The sequence below is a fragment of the Cyprinodon tularosa genome, unplaced genomic scaffold, assembly GCF_016077235.1.
Source record: "Cyprinodon tularosa strain WSP-4 unplaced genomic scaffold, ASM1607723v1 ctg1038, whole genome shotgun sequence".
Lineage (NCBI taxonomy): Eukaryota > Metazoa > Chordata > Actinopteri > Cyprinodontiformes > Cyprinodontidae > Cyprinodon > Cyprinodon tularosa.
The window spans coordinates 120,122-135,497 of NW_024037825.1; the positions used below are offsets into that span (position 1 = coordinate 120,122).

Here is a 15,376-nt window from a genome sequence, read left to right on the forward strand (position 1 = left end):
AACTAGTTCCCAGCTCCAGATGCATGCAACTGTTGCCCTAAACTAGTTCCCAGCTCCAAATCCATGCAACTGTTGCCCTAAACTAGTTCCCAGCTCCAAATCCATGCAACTGTTGACCTAAACTAGTTCCCAGCTCCAGATCCATGCAACTGTTGACCTAAACTAGTTCCCAGCTCCAGATGCATGCAACTGTTGCCCTAAACTAGTTCCCAGCTCCAGATGCATGCAACTGTTGCCCTAAACTAGTTCCCAGCTCCAGATGCATGCAACTGTTGCCCTAAACTAGTTCCAAGCTCCAGATGCATGCAACTGTTGCCCTAAACTAGTTCCAAGCTCCAGATGCATGCAACTGTTGCCCTAAACTAGTTCCCAGCTCCAAATCCATGCAACTGTTGACCTAAACTAGTTCCCAGCTCCAGATCCATGCAACTGTTGACCTAAACTAGTTCCCAGCTCCAGATGCATGCAACTGTTGCCCTAAACTAGTTCCCAGCTCCAGATGCATGCAACTGTTGCCCTAAACTAGTTCCCAGCTCCAGATGCATGCAACTGTTGCCCTAAACTAGTTCCAAGCTCCAGATCCATGCAACTGTTGACCTAAACTAGTTCCCATCTGTGTTTAACAAGGAAAGCCAGTAGGGGGCAGCATAGAGTTCCTCCACAGCCTGTCCTGCAGGTTTTAGATCGAACCTCATTCAGATCAGTGCAATATCAAAGAATGTTTCTCAGAAGAAAGGGGGGGGGGGGGGGGGGGGGGGGGGGGGGGGTAGGATTGATGCAAAGAGTAGATGAGAGGTTCTTTATTGATTGATGACTTTATTGATCTCACAGTGGAGAAATTGACTTCAAATGTCTTTTGATGCTGTTGATAAGTTTGTGTCTGTTAAATGTGGCCATCTTCAAGGATCATGAAGCAGAGAAGAAGCATTCAGATTTCAGGATCAATGCACTGAGGGTAGGGGGGGGGGCTGTGGGATATCTAAGTCCCCCAGACGGGTAGACTGTCCCTGCAGAGCAGAACTCACACAATCTAACTGGCCTATTTCTGGACTGGGTGAGGAGGCAAAGAGAAATCCATGCATGCATTGAGAGAACATGTTTCCTCCATGCAGCATCAGCAGAGGAGAAGAGATCAAATAATCGGCAGCTTTCCAGACCTTTTCATGAAATAATCTGAGGCTCTGCAGCAGCATCAGGAAGAACCCGCCTGCAGCGCTTCTTCACAGGGACTCTGGGTCACATGACCTGAGCCTGTACTCCGGTTTTAAAGCGGAACGAAGACGTCTGCAATGGAATTACAAAAAACAGGCAGAGGAATGTTTAAAAAAGCCCCAGAAACCTGAACGTAATCAAGGTCAAAGGTCAAGTAGAAGCTCTGCAATGAGTGGTTCCCATCATTCCACCTTAATGTGAAGGTTTTTAGAGGCTCATTTAAAAAAGGGAAACTCAGGTTAATCTTTTAGACTTTTAAAGTTCGATGTCTGGAGTTTTATTACAAATATCAGAGAATAAAAGAGACAAAAAGCTTCGGTGAAATTAATCATCTTCCTCCAATATAGTCAAATTCAATAAATCTGAATATTAGTGAAGAGTTGGTTTAATTGAAGGATTCGATTCACTCAGTTAAAGACATAAAGCTGAGTTTGATACAGAATTTATTTCTCTTTAATTTTCTGTTTACATTTCAGACACGAATAAAACATCAGACCAATAAAAACAGTTTAATAGTCTGACTTCCTGCTCAGCGGCTGCCAGGCTGGTTCTTTAAAGGTTCTAATCTGACAAACGGACCTCAGAGGAACTAATTTTTTTGTTTGATCGTAGATGGTTGCTATGACGATGGTTGCAGCTTCCTTCTCCTCCTGTCGCTGTCAGGATTCAGCTGTTTTCAGTGTTACACATGAAAGATAGAAAAGTTAGAAAACTGCAATATGGATAAAGCAGATTCTGAATAATCCAGATGATCCTCCAGATGCAGACGTCCAGATGCAGACGTCCAGTGGCTGCAGACCACGGAATCAGACCCACAGGCGACTAAATCACAGTCGGACATGTTTCTACGTTTGTTGAAGGTTTATTTTAAAGGTGAATGAACAGAAAACTGCAGCTGTTAGCTCTGCATGCTAACCTAAGTAAAACCGTACGGAAGTAAACCAGCATGAAGACAAATTCACTCCAACATAAAATCATGACAGTCAAACATTTTCATTTTTCAAGGCTTTTTTTGTTTGCTTCCTCCAGCAGTTTGTCGCTTCTCTTTATTCTCCACAGATGAAGCAGAGAAACGGTTCCCTGACATGTGGAGCCGAGCCTCTGGATTCCCACGCCGAGGCCTCAGGTATGTTCGGTTCCTGAAAGCAGCATTCCCAAAATAAATCAACCAAATATCGTCTTTTTTTTTAACATAATGACTTCTATGTTTGTGCTTCCAGCGTCGGTATCAGCTAACGGAGATCTAAGCCAGGTCTCCGCCATCAGCTTCGGATTTCCTCAGCGTCTCTCTGTGGTTAGGCTGAGCTCACATACTGGTTTCACAGGGCGGAGTCAAACTCCCATCCAGTTCGATGTGGTTTTCCTGTTTTTCTCCAGCCTGTCGCTCGCGGGCCGCCGCCCCCTCGCCTCCTCCCAGAGCCACCAGCTCCTGGGTGCAGTTGAGTGGGCTGGCCTTAGCTGAGCTGGAGCTAATGCATGAGCCAGCAGCAGCCCTATCCATGTGATTCTTCCCCTGGTGCATTAAGCCGGCCTGTTGTCCTTCACCTTCTAAGCTCCTGATTATGGGACGCTCACCTGCAGACTCACGGGACGGGGACTGCGGTAAGGTCAGCGCAGATGTGGCGTCCTCTGGAGCAGCGGGGAACACCTCTTCAGGCGGAAGCTGCTGGACGGCGGCGGGGGCCGTTACTGGTGTCATGGCGGCTGTGAGGACGTCGCCCTCAGAGCCGATGAGGTCGACCTTCATGGTTTCAAAGCTTCCGGCTCTTCGTAGCACCAGGCTCGCTCCCTCTGCTGCCGTTCTTTGGGGAGTGGACACAAACTCATACAAGCCCTCTTTGATCATTGTCATGGGGGGGTCCCTGTCGGGGCCCCGGGTCGTTTCTGATGTGCTGATCTGACTTAAATCCAAGGGAGGGGGGATAGAGGACCTCAGACTGCTTTGACCTCCCCTGACCCCCGCTAACGCAGAGCTAGCCTCTTCCTGTTCAGCAGCAGAAGGTTGCTGGGTTGGACAGGAGGTGGTCTTCGTCTCCTCCTGGGCAGGTGGTTCTTGCTGCTCCTCTCTGGACTCGTACGGACGGTGATGAGGAGACGCCGTATTCAGCAGCGGTTTTAGGGCCTCGGGGGAGCTCCACTGTGGGACCTCCTCGTACCGCTGCGTCCTGGCTGGGCTGCAGACCTCCGTGTTGGAGTAATGTTTGTGGTAGCTCCAGCGACTCGGGGACAGGTGGTTGTCCGCCGGACATTTGTTCTCTTCTTTCTTCTCCACCAGGACATCTGTGAGTTCCATACTGCGAGCAAAGGCGTCTTTCAGGTTAATGGAGACGATGCTTCCGCTTCTCTTGGCTCTTTCTAGAGCCTCCCGTCTCTTGATGGCCTTCTCTTGCCTCTTCTGTTCTCGGTAGAATTCAGAGAAGTTGTTGACGATGATTGGGATGGGGAGAGCAATGACCAGCACGCCTGCAATGCAGCAAAGACCTCCCACGATTTTGCCCAGCAGCGTTTGTGGATAGATGTCGCCGTATCCGACTGTCGTCATGGTAATAGTGGCCCACCAGAAGGAGGCAGGGATGCTGGTGAACTTAGTGGAGTCCTCGTCCTTCTCTGCAAAGAACACCAAGCTAGAGAAGATCATGATCCCCATAGCCAGGAAGAGGATCAGCAGCCCCAGCTCGTTGTAGCTTCTCCGCAGAGTGAAGCCCAGGGATTGGAGTCCTGTGGAATGCCTCGCCAGCTTCAGGATCCTCAGGATCCTCATGATACGGAAAATCTGGACAACGCGGCGCACGTTCTGGAACTGCATCACGCTCTTGTTAGACTCAGTCAGGCAGAGCGTCACGTAATAAGGCAGTATAGCCAGCAGGTCTATGATGTTCAGCGGTGCTTTGATGAAGTTCCACTTGTTAGGCGCTGACAACAGGCGGAGCAGGTACTCCATGGTGAACCAGGCGATGCACACGGCTTCCACGTGGGCTAGGCTGGGGTTGTCATTGAACTGACCAAACTCATCCACTACCTGAAGCTCTGGCAGAGTGTTGAGGGACAATGAGATGGTGGAAATGATGATGAACAGGATGGAGACCATGGCCAGGACCTGGAGGAGAAGAACAGCCAGTCAGATGTTTGAATGATCCACCAAGTCAACCAACAACATGGCCGCCAGTTGATTGTCTGGAATTACATCATAATAGGAATAAAAACATCTTTTATTTCCATTAATTTCTTCCAAATCCAGTTTGTTTGCTTCAAATGTAAACCTTTAGTGGAATAAAGAATCAGTCTGAGCAGGAAATGTGGGGCCCTAAGCAAAGACAGGCAGGGGCCCCTCTGAATGGAGAAGACATAAACAGCCCCATTCTCCAGATATAGAAATGTTAATAGAATAGACATCCATTATCTGTTCTAGGTTGTGTCCCTCTCTTCTTGTCCCTTTTCTTCTTGTTTTCCTCTCTATGTTTTGTACTCAGCTGACTTTTCATGCTGTCTCTAAAGGAATGAAAGATTTTTTCCAAGCACTAAGCTCACTTAGCTGATTGCTCCTTCCTGTGTTTCCAAAAAGGCCAAAGTAAATAACCCAGTCCTTCTTTTCACTGTAGACAAGCCATGATCTGCTTATCTGTTCTCCATTTTTCATTTGGATGAAATAATAGCTGCATGAATCATGACAGCAGACAAGATAGAGGAGAGCAGGAGGCGGGGTTACCAATCTACTCGCTCTGGAGAGCAGAGTTCGCTGCTTTTAGATGTTGTCTCCAAAGTCTCCAGTAGCAGAAAAAAGTCTCTAGATTTGGCGCTAGGAGCTTTTTAGAAATCAAAGTGCTAGAGGGGTCTGAAAAGTGGCTAAATATAGCGACTAAAGCGCTAAGTTGGCAACACTGCTCTTTGCATGGTTTGTTTTCAAATGGTTTGCTGCTGTCTGTTTGGACCTTTCTGAACATGTGCAGCAAATGGACTGATCCAATATGGTGGACACTGAAGGGGGGGGGCTGAGACACACTTATTATAAGCGTTCTGATGGAATTTTAGCCAAAAGATTTTTATCAAAAAATAATTAATGAGCAGAAATAAGGAATAGTTGTATTAACCATACATGGAAACAGAATTTTATGGGGCCCCCAGGAACTTGGGGCCCCAGGAGCTGCCTAGTATTGCCTAATGGTAACCACCCCCCTGCTCTGAGGAGGCCAACAGGAAGTAAACCCTGATCTGTTTGACATAAAGCCACCTGGTGCCGTTCCTCATCGTTTTATGTTGAGAAGATAGAATAGAATAGATTTACTTTATTTATCCCAAGCTGGGAAATTGCAGTGTAGCAGCAGCTTTACACATAGTGACAGTCACAACACAATAAGATAAAGAAAAAGTAAAAAAAATCACATAACATCCACACGTATTTCCATTATAAAAGTACAGTGAACAGTCCTAAGGTGCAGTGAACAAATTATAAATAATGTATTAAAAACATGAAGTGCAGTACAGTGCTGGTTACTAGATATTAGGGATGGGACGATTTATGAAAACCGTCAGAACCGTTCGGTTCGACTGTCTCGGTTCGGTTCGACTGTCTCGGTTCGGTTGGCGTGTGTTTCGTTCGGTTCATGCGCTGCTCCTTTTTCTCATAGGCGAAGCGTTTACACTCCAGAGCAGAAGGTGGCGGTACTGCGACCAAAGCCAACCACCAGTAGTAAACAAGAAGAAGAAGCAGCGAAGCAGCGTAGCCGGGTGTAGCAGGGAAAAAAAATCAGTTGTTGTGGAGAATTGTGTGGGTATGGCGAGTGGGAAAGAACAGGAGTTGGAAGACGCGCCAGCAGCACTTTATAGGTCTGCTGTATGGGACCACTTTGCATTTAGAGTGACCTACGATGACGGCGGGAAGAAAGCTGCGGATAAAAGTGCAACAGTGTGCAAGCATTGTGCAACACGTTTTGTTTATGCTAACAGCAACACGACCAACATGTCAGGCTAACCCCGAAATCCCTCATACTCCATCAGCGCTCCGCCCCGCTGCGCTCCAGACCGGCTGCTCAAAGCAAAGCCTGCAGCCTCCACTGTGGCTCTGTCTGCTCCCCTCTGAGTTCCTTGGAGATGGTAGAGGGCATGCGCCAGATGATTAAATTCAAAGCAGCAAAACATACGGAAATGATCCAGGGTTTCTGCGGATCATTTAAAATAATTACAATCCATTATTTTTTGGGGGATTTTTTCATTAATTTCATAATTTTTTATGGAATTTCGGTGTAACAATCAACATGTATTGAATCGAACCGAAAACCGTGACCAGAAACCGTGAATCGAACCGAACCGTGGATTTTGTGAATCGTTCCACCCCTAATATATATATTAGGGTGACCAAACGTCCGTATTTCACGTCCTGTCCCGGGTTTTTTTTAGAAAGTGAGGAAATGTCCTGATTTCACTTGCGCAGGACGCTGCGTGTGACGTAATCCCTGAGCCGCGTCAGTGCGGGCAGCCCTGCTCTTAATCAGAGGCTCTGTTCGAAAACCTGGGCTGCATCCTCCAAGGACGCGGTCTACCTAGACTGGATCCTCCAAGGACGCGGTCTACCTAGACTGGATCCTCCAAGGACGCGGTCTACCTAGACTGGATCCTTCGAAGTCCTTGAAAATAAGGAGACCGGAAGAGTTTTGGCTGTAAATTCGAACAGGTCCTCCCTTCAGCGGGTTTTACCGCCGTATGCTCTGTTGCTTAGCAACCGTGAAAGTTGACACACAAAGCAGGAAAAGAATGAATACCGAAGTTTTCAAAACTGTTTGTTTATTTATTTATTTTTTTAAAGTTAAAGTGAACAAAGACTACACTCAAGAATCCAGAGTGGAATAAAGGTTCCAACCAGCGGGAGCAGGAACAAATAAAATCAAATGTAATGATAGAAACCTTAGTCAGTTAAATAACCTGCTGCTGTCATTCTGCACATCTCTGATGTTGCTGCTATTTTCAAATATCCATTCCTGTAAAAATGTTCATAGCTGCATATTGGTTATTTATTCCCCAGTTTTATATTGTTAAAACACTTTACAGGATTTTATTGTTTATATTTTAACTCTTCCCTATTATGTTATTCTTATACATTTTTCTAAGGTCCTCATCTGTTTGACCATTTTCAATAATCTTTCTGCTGCTGTAAATCTGCCCATTGTGGGACAATAAAGGGATTTTCTATTCTATTCTATAAAAGGGTTAGAAATACATAAGTAAATCTAAACAATGTATCTACAAAAGATATCTGCAAAATCTCTAATATTCAACAACAAAAAATACTTAGTTAAGCATATTGTGCAAAACAGCAATAAAAAAATTAAACTCCTATCAGATTTATAGTCTCCCCCCTGCAGATCTATTAGAATCTGTCCTTAAATTCCAGCCAAACCCATTTACACAATAACAGATAAAAACCTTTAGATAAACCAAACATTACCGCCACATATCTGACTCTATAACCATTAAAACAACTATTTTCATTCATTTCAGACGGAACTATTCACAGACTGGATTATATTAAACTGAACTTCCAATTTTCACCACTGTTCGGCGCCAAGTAACATTTCCTCTGATCACGGAGCAAATCCCGATGATGAGACTTTTGTTCTTTCAATCAACCCACCCACCCCCACCCCCCGCTCCAAGGTGTCCTGGTTTTCCCAAATGAAAATATGGTCACCCTAATATATATATATATAGATCAGTCTGAACGCGGCTCCACTTCTACTGTCCTCCTAATGAAGGTAACCCAGTGATAGAAATGCAAAGTCTAGATTTCCATTAGACTGAAGCTGCGTTCAGGAGACAAACGAGAGAAGAAACGAGTGTGGATTGTCACGCTGTGGTGAACTTCCTGCTGCAGACCTGACTTCAAACAGATGTTTTTACAGAGCATCTGGACCGTTCAGGGTGGAAAACATTTATTTTATCGTTCATAGAAATAAAGACAGAATAAGACTCTAGATAATCAACCCAAGATTGTTCAACAGCTAGAAATAAATAATTCATTCTTTGGCTCCCAAAAGCATTTTAACATCCCAAATTTGGCCCATAAAGTAAAAAGTTTGGACGGCCCTGAATAAAGAGCCGAGGTTTTCCAGCCTGATCCTGTTCCTCCTCAGACCTGCTTAAAGCTGCTCTCTGCAGGCTGCTGGGGGGGGCAGGGGGCCCTGAGACCCTCCAGAGTGATGGATGGATGACGATGATTGTGGTCGATCAGGTCAGAGCTCAGATGTTAGTGAACTCAGTGAATCCTTCATTCATCATGATGAGCTTTGGGAAAAGCTGAACTCTAAACTTTTAGAAACGTCTGGTTCTGCTTCCTGCTGGAATGATGCAACGAAAGCAGCCGGACGTTTAGCTGGTTTGGATCTAAATCCGCCCTCGCCGTCATCCTAATGGCGGCCATGTTGGAAAAGTGGTGGCTTTCTTTAATCAGATCTGGGACCAAACAGGACCTGCTGTTGCTTCACATCTGTAAACATCTGCCGTCCGCAGAGACCCTCATGGTCCACAGCAGTGGAGCAGACTGTTAAAGGTCTGAGGCGGTTCGTCAGATAATGATCCTCAGCCAGACGATGATGTGAGCAGAGGTCAATGAAAGATGACCTCAGATTATTTCTGATGACATAAATCCAGTGTTATTTGAGCTGCTTCCATTTTCCCCAAACAGCAGAGAGAAACATCCTTTTAGGACCGGCCCTCGGTTTAATGGGCGCCATTAGCACCGCAACGAGAAACAATTAGCCAGCGTTAGCATTAGCATTGATCCTGGCCCGTGGTTGGAGATCCGTCTGTTTTGGATCAAAGCGTTCACCGTTTCTTTCTTCTTATTTTTATCCTATCCAGCGTCTTATTCTCATCCCACCGTCACCATTACGGAGCAACCAAACTCCCTCCCTGCATTTAACCCCTCCCCTTGGGGAGCAGTGGGCTGCCATTGTGTGGCGCCCGGGGAGCAGGGTGGGGTTAAGGGTCATGCTTAGTAAGAATGGGTGTCTGTGGGAGTGGGGCTCAAACTCAGAACCTCTGGATTCCAAGCGCTAACCACTAGACCGCCGCTCCCTTAATGGCCGCTACCCCCTTAATGGGCGCCGCTCCCTTAATGGCCGCCGCTCCTTAATGGCTGCCATCTCTTCCACTGTGTTCAGGGATGATGGCTGCCAGGCTGTGTCTTTCTGCAGCTGAATGGTGCGTCTGGATGTGCTAATAGGATAGCATCATGTTAGCTGCAGGGCTGTGCTATAAAGCTACGGCTGTTTTTAGTGCCGTGATGCAGAGAGAGAGAGATTGATGAGGAAGGCATGAACACGGCTAACGCTAGCAGAGTGCTAATTCCTGCAGCTGAGGGGAAGCGTGATAAAAGAGCTTCTTGCTCAGAAAGCGACACCAACGCATCATCATCTAGTCTCCTGCACTCAAAGGATCAAAGCGTCGGATGTTAATAAAAACATTAACTGTTTTAAGGATACGAAACGCCTCGTTTAAATTCTCAGACGTTAAAAGTTGTATCAGTTTCAGCCTAAAAGCAAATGAAAAGCTAAGCTAACTGCTAGCTGGCTATGGCAGAAGCTCAGGGTGTTTGTGGCCTGAGGGCGTCTTACGCTGGATCCACCGCTTCTGATTTAAAGCACCTTTTCTAGAATATTTCAGGTCTACAGGAACAAACAGGCCTCAGGTCAGCTCTCACCCACTGGGAGTGAGACTCACCCATCTCAGTGTCACACTCTCACTCCATATTCAAAATTTCTCACACTAAAACATGACGGACATTAAAACTAAACTCCGTCATGTATAAAAACACCATGGTGGACATCCAAAGGTTTGGTTTCTCTACCTGCTGCTGTTTTTAGGCCCAGTTTTAGTCCATGTTTTGCTCACAGGTTAAATAATTATTGCTCAGTCTAGTTTAATAATCTCTCGTTGGAATTTAGGAATAATTAAACCAACATAAATATTTTAATTCTTAAACTTTCAGGTTTGACTCTCAAACCCATAGAAGCTCCAGAAAAAGAAGAAGAATGATTTTATTTAATTTTGATGTAGTCAGACCAACCAGAGAGGATGAGCAGAACAGCTCAGTCACCCATAGAGGAGGAACCACAGGGATGTTCTCATTTTATTATTTATTTTCTTATTAATGCATCCTTATTTTGGTCTGTTGAATATGTTAACTTTATTTCCATCACATTTTCCAAATGAAACATCCAGAGAAGTGTCTCCTGTCACTTATAAGATCTACAGCCTCCTAGAAGGTCTGAACTGTTCAGCTGTTTTATTAACTAATAACATAATGAATGAAGCTTTTAATCATTAGTCTGTTACCAAATATTCATACATGTTCTAGTTTGCATCGGATTCAATCTGGTTCCTGTTTCAGTGCCAGTAATAACTTATTCATTCCCCCATTGCTTATTTTACTAGAACTGCAGAGAATAATTAATGAACAAAGTTGTGAAATTCTTAGTTTTAAGTAAATTAAAGATGCAATTATTTTAGTAAGGCCCGTTCTGCTTTACTTCAATTCTCTAAAAATCACCAGAATATAGAAAATAATATAGATTGTGAGGAAAATGTTCCACATAACCACAGATCACGTGTTGTTCAGCATCATTTACTGTTCTCTAAAAAATTCCACGTTTTGCTGCTTATTTTCATTTGAATCCTCTGCAAACCTCCAACCTATAGCTGCACCTCACAGGGTTTCCTGTCCAAACTATTTCAAAATCTCTCCCCAATGTTTGGTGAAAAGTTTGCAGAGGGAGGAGCCTAGCTGCTTCTTCACCACATTTAGCTGTTTAGCATCAAACTGTGGAGATCAGAGGATTTATTCATGTTTTTCCTTCTGTCAGGCTTCCTGTGAACGTCTCTAACTGGACGTTTGCTTTAAACTCTGTTCCTTTCTGGCAAAGTAAAAACCTTCTTCCAGCCAAAGATGGCCGTCGGGCTTGTTCTGTTTCACAATATTTTATCCAGAGCTTTTATAATGTCTGAGCCCGGTGACACCGAGGCTTTTCTCGCAGCCTCTGAAAGGACACTTCAGGATAATTGTAATAGGATTGAGCTGCTATCTATAGAAAGGATAGAGAGAGGTCAGAAGTGGTTTTCGCTCAGGACAGAAAGAATCAAGCTGTAGATGACCACTGTGAGACCTGAGGGGTATCGGAGGAAGCAGGATGGATGCCGTCCTCTATCACCCAAAGCTCAAATATCAAACCGATTCCCATCATTCCTATAGCGCCGATCAGAGCCGGTCATCTCAGGACGCTTTACAGACACTATTCAGACGTTTCTGTCAAGGAGAACCAGTCCTCTTTGGTTTAACCTGATCTGTGCATCAGTGTCTGTTAAAATTAAGGGGATGGGAGATTTCCTAAAAGGCGGGATGGCTGCAGCATAAGCAGACCGTCACACATCTGAACACAGAGCATGTGTGACATCAGCCGGAAAACTGCACGGAGGAGACGGCAGCTCCCTGCAGGAGGAGGGAAAAGGACTTCAGCTGCTGTAGGGCCTGCAGAGCAGAGCCGACAGCTGGGTTTGTTCAGCATCATGCAGAACCGACTCCTCCTTCCCTCAGTGACTTCGTTTAAGGGCAGAAATCAACTCAGGGACACTGGAAAATGATCGGTATTATTAACAGTGTTTCTGAGAGAAATGGAAAGGAAACCATCTCAGAATCTTCTAACTTAAAGTCATATGAACGTCTCAGCCAACGTGGCCCAATAAGAAAGAAACCATGTGCTTTCCACTCCAACATTCTGGAGTACAGTATTCACTAGAAATGTCTCTACTAGATTAAACATCCTGTAGAGACGGCAAACAAAGCAAGAAGATGAGAAGAATGACAGAAATAAAGAGACGAAGCAGAAACCAGCAGAGAGCAGGGGAGGCGCCTGCAGGTTTGGCCACCTTGCAGCATCTTAATGGCTTAATGGCTGCCAAATGCTATGACCTTGGCACCCAGGACAGGTTCTAAGAATTACCTGGAACACACAAGCTGCTTTAGGAGATGGACGCTGGCACAGGTATTAAGGAATGGAGAAGGAACCAAGGCCCAAGAGTTGGGCTGCAGAAACCCTTCTCCATTTGACACATATATATATATATATATATATATATATATATATATATATATATATATATATATATATATATATATATATATATATATATGTATATATATATATAGGATCACGTTCCTGACTCAACAGATTTAGATAGATAGAGATTTAAAGAAGACTGGAAACTCAAAGGAGGTGGTTTGCAGTAGTGATCAACAGATGATGTCATCCAGATGTTACTGTGAAGATCCATCCCTGCAGCCCAGATGTTCAACTGATGGCCGCTGGTTTTCAGCCATATTATTTACCCAGAGAGGTCAGCAGTGTTCTGCTAGTAACCGTTTATACTCCACCTTCTGCTGTTGCCAACACTGCATGTGATGTCATCATTTCTGTTGTTGCTAAGCTACAGACACAACAGCCAAATACATTAGTGGGAATAACTGGAGATTTTAATCACATCTCTCTCTCTGCTACGCTGCCAATGTTCCAACAGTCTGTTAGCTGCTGCACCACAGAAAACTAAAAGCTGGACTTTTTTTATGCAAATGTCGGGGATTCCTAGATCTATGAAGTTAGACATCCTCTAAGGAAATCAGATTAGAATCTATTTTTATTTATTCAGATAATAAACCACTTTATAAGAAACAACCTGCATTAAAAACAACTGTCTGCTGTGGAGAGCCTTCCTCCATCATCATCATCATCATCATCATCATCATCATCATCAGAGCTCAAGCAGCTGATAAAGAAGGCCGCTCTGTTCTAGGAACTCCTCTAGAACCTCTGAAGATGAGGAAGATGATGGACAGCAGTGAGCATCCTCTTCATCAGACAGTTAGACCAACAGAGGGTCTTCAGTCAGGCTTCTCTGCAGATCTGCTGCAACACAGACCTCTACAGTAGATCTTTACTGCCCACAGCATCAACACCTATATGTTGGTGAATAAAGGCTGAGGAGTCAACAATAAATTCCCTTTAGGATTAATAAAGATTTTTAAGTTGAATTTAAACAGATTTTTATTGATTTTATCTGATTTAAGATGTTTTTTTATGAAGCGAATGGAGACGATGTGTTGGAATTTATAGCTGAAAAAATAAACTGAACTGAAAGAACTTTGATGGATAGTGATAAAGCATTTTCCTTTGATATTAATACTATAAAAATCATGTTTTACTCGGTTCTGTTAGTTGAGCTAACTGGTTTATCCCCACAGAAAGATTTTAGGTCTGACGATGGAGGTTACAGGAACAGAGTCCAGACTTTCCTGTGTTCTAGTCAGGAACAGACTTGGTGAGGAAACAAGTCGTGTTCCAGTGAACTGAGAACCGGATTAGACTTACTAAAGCTCTGAGTTAAAGTTGAACTCCTTTTGGAATCTGGTTTTCAGTCCTGCAGGATCTGAGATGTTCTCCTTATGGATGATAACATCATGGAAGCTGTTTCTTCTAACTGTTCCTCAGCTCTAGTTAAGTGTTTGGTAGAGGAGCTCTAAACCTGCTCTGGCTTCATTTAACTGACGGTCACGTCCCTCAGAAGCCTCCTGGTTACTCCTCTCTCCATCCTCCAACCAGCTGTGATAGAGTCATCATCCCATCTGCTCCTAAAAATGGCAAATACCCTGAAACACTTCATTCCAATCAATTCTTCATATTGGATCTATTTCTTTTCATCTTGGTAAATTTATTTAACAGATTTGCTGCATGATGAGGAACAGAGGAGGGATCAATGGGGGCCACTGCTCTTTACTTTGAACCAGCAGGGCGGCCATCTTTATTCCCACAGGAAGGAATTAGTCGGTTTCTCCAAAAGCGTCAGGAATATGTTGAGGACGTTCTCTGCTGTCAGGAGGATCAAATGTTCTCCATCTGGGTGGTGGTTTGATGGAGACTGATGGGCCGCTGATATTTACAGAGAAATTTATTCTAATCCAAGACTTTTATTGCATAAAATGAATAAAATAAGTTTATTAGTTGTCCATCTGGGCAGGTAGGTGGGATCATCAGCCAGAGGTTGGAGCATTTTGGCTCCTAAAATCTTTTTTAGACGGATCATCTGCTGACCTTCAGTTCCCTTTTCCAGCATACATTGGAAATATAAGTTTATTTGAGTCACTAAATAGGATAATCTACCAATGGAATTAGCATTTCTACTCTTAAAATAAGATAATTAGATAATATGAACTGGAAATAAGAAAATTCAATCGTTTTTTTTTCTTATTTTAAATGTAAATTTTCTTGTTCAGTTGCAAAATGTCTCCCTTACCTCCTCATTCCAGAACAAAAGACTCATTTAGACTCGTTTTTGCAGCTTCTGGTTTATCTGAAGCACAGACGGTGGAGCTCTGAGGGATCTAGAAATGATTTTCTTCACCTCCTTCAGTATCAGCTCAGCTTCTCTAAGTTCTGCTGAATCAGTTCAAGGTTTCCTTTGGTGAGTCAGGTGAGGAGGGAGGGAGGAGGAGCCGCTCAGGTGAGAGAGGACATCCTTCACAGCCACGTTATGATGGACGGGACCGAAATATGAGGCTGTAGAAGTAGCAGATAGAGTCTGACAGTGACTCAGACTCTCTGGTCTGGCCGGTGGGTCAGGTGGACTTTAAGCCCTTTTAATTATCTTTGTACCGAACTGTTGGAGCCTCTGGGCTCAGATGAAGCTCCCCCTCCCCCCCCCCCCCCTTACTGCCCTGAAAGCCTGAAGCTACCTTTAAAATAGTCCTGATTCAGTCAGACCTCCTGACATCTGAGCTGTCCTTTCAGCAGGACTTTCATGGTCCAAGCTTTTCCCTAAGCTCCGCCTCCCTTCTCTAAATTGGATCAGTTCTGGAGGACATGGAGGCTGGCGCTGGAGAGGGGAGGGGCTGCCCAGATGTGTCGGCCCTGCTGAACGCTTGGCTGCATCTGTTGGATCCCAGGAGAGCGAAGCAGCTGGAACCACAAACCTGAACTCCTCCAGCATCACAGCTCCACAGAAGCTCTGATCAGAGAGCAGGACAGGAAGTGATGCGACTGACAAAGGTCCTCTAGACCCAAACACACAGCTGATCAATAACTCTTCATTGGCTTCCTGTTAAATCAAGAATAGAATTTAAAATCCT

The 15,376-nt window shown here is 44.5% G+C and overlaps 1 protein-coding gene across 1 annotated transcript in view; it reads right to left on the reverse strand.

Moving 5' to 3' along the window:
* Window positions 1-2,058: 2,058 nt before the first annotated feature.
* LOC119781495 (potassium voltage-gated channel subfamily B member 2-like) overlaps window positions 2,059-15,376 on the reverse strand; it is a 32,262-nt gene continuing 18,944 nt past the window's right edge. Inside the window, exon 3 of the mRNA XM_038281985.1 lies at window positions 2,059-4,309. Within this exon, the coding sequence (XP_038137913.1) occupies window positions 2,519-4,309 (1,791 nt within the window). The 3' untranslated portion in view covers window positions 2,059-2,518. The remainder of the gene's footprint in view (window positions 4,310-15,376) is intronic.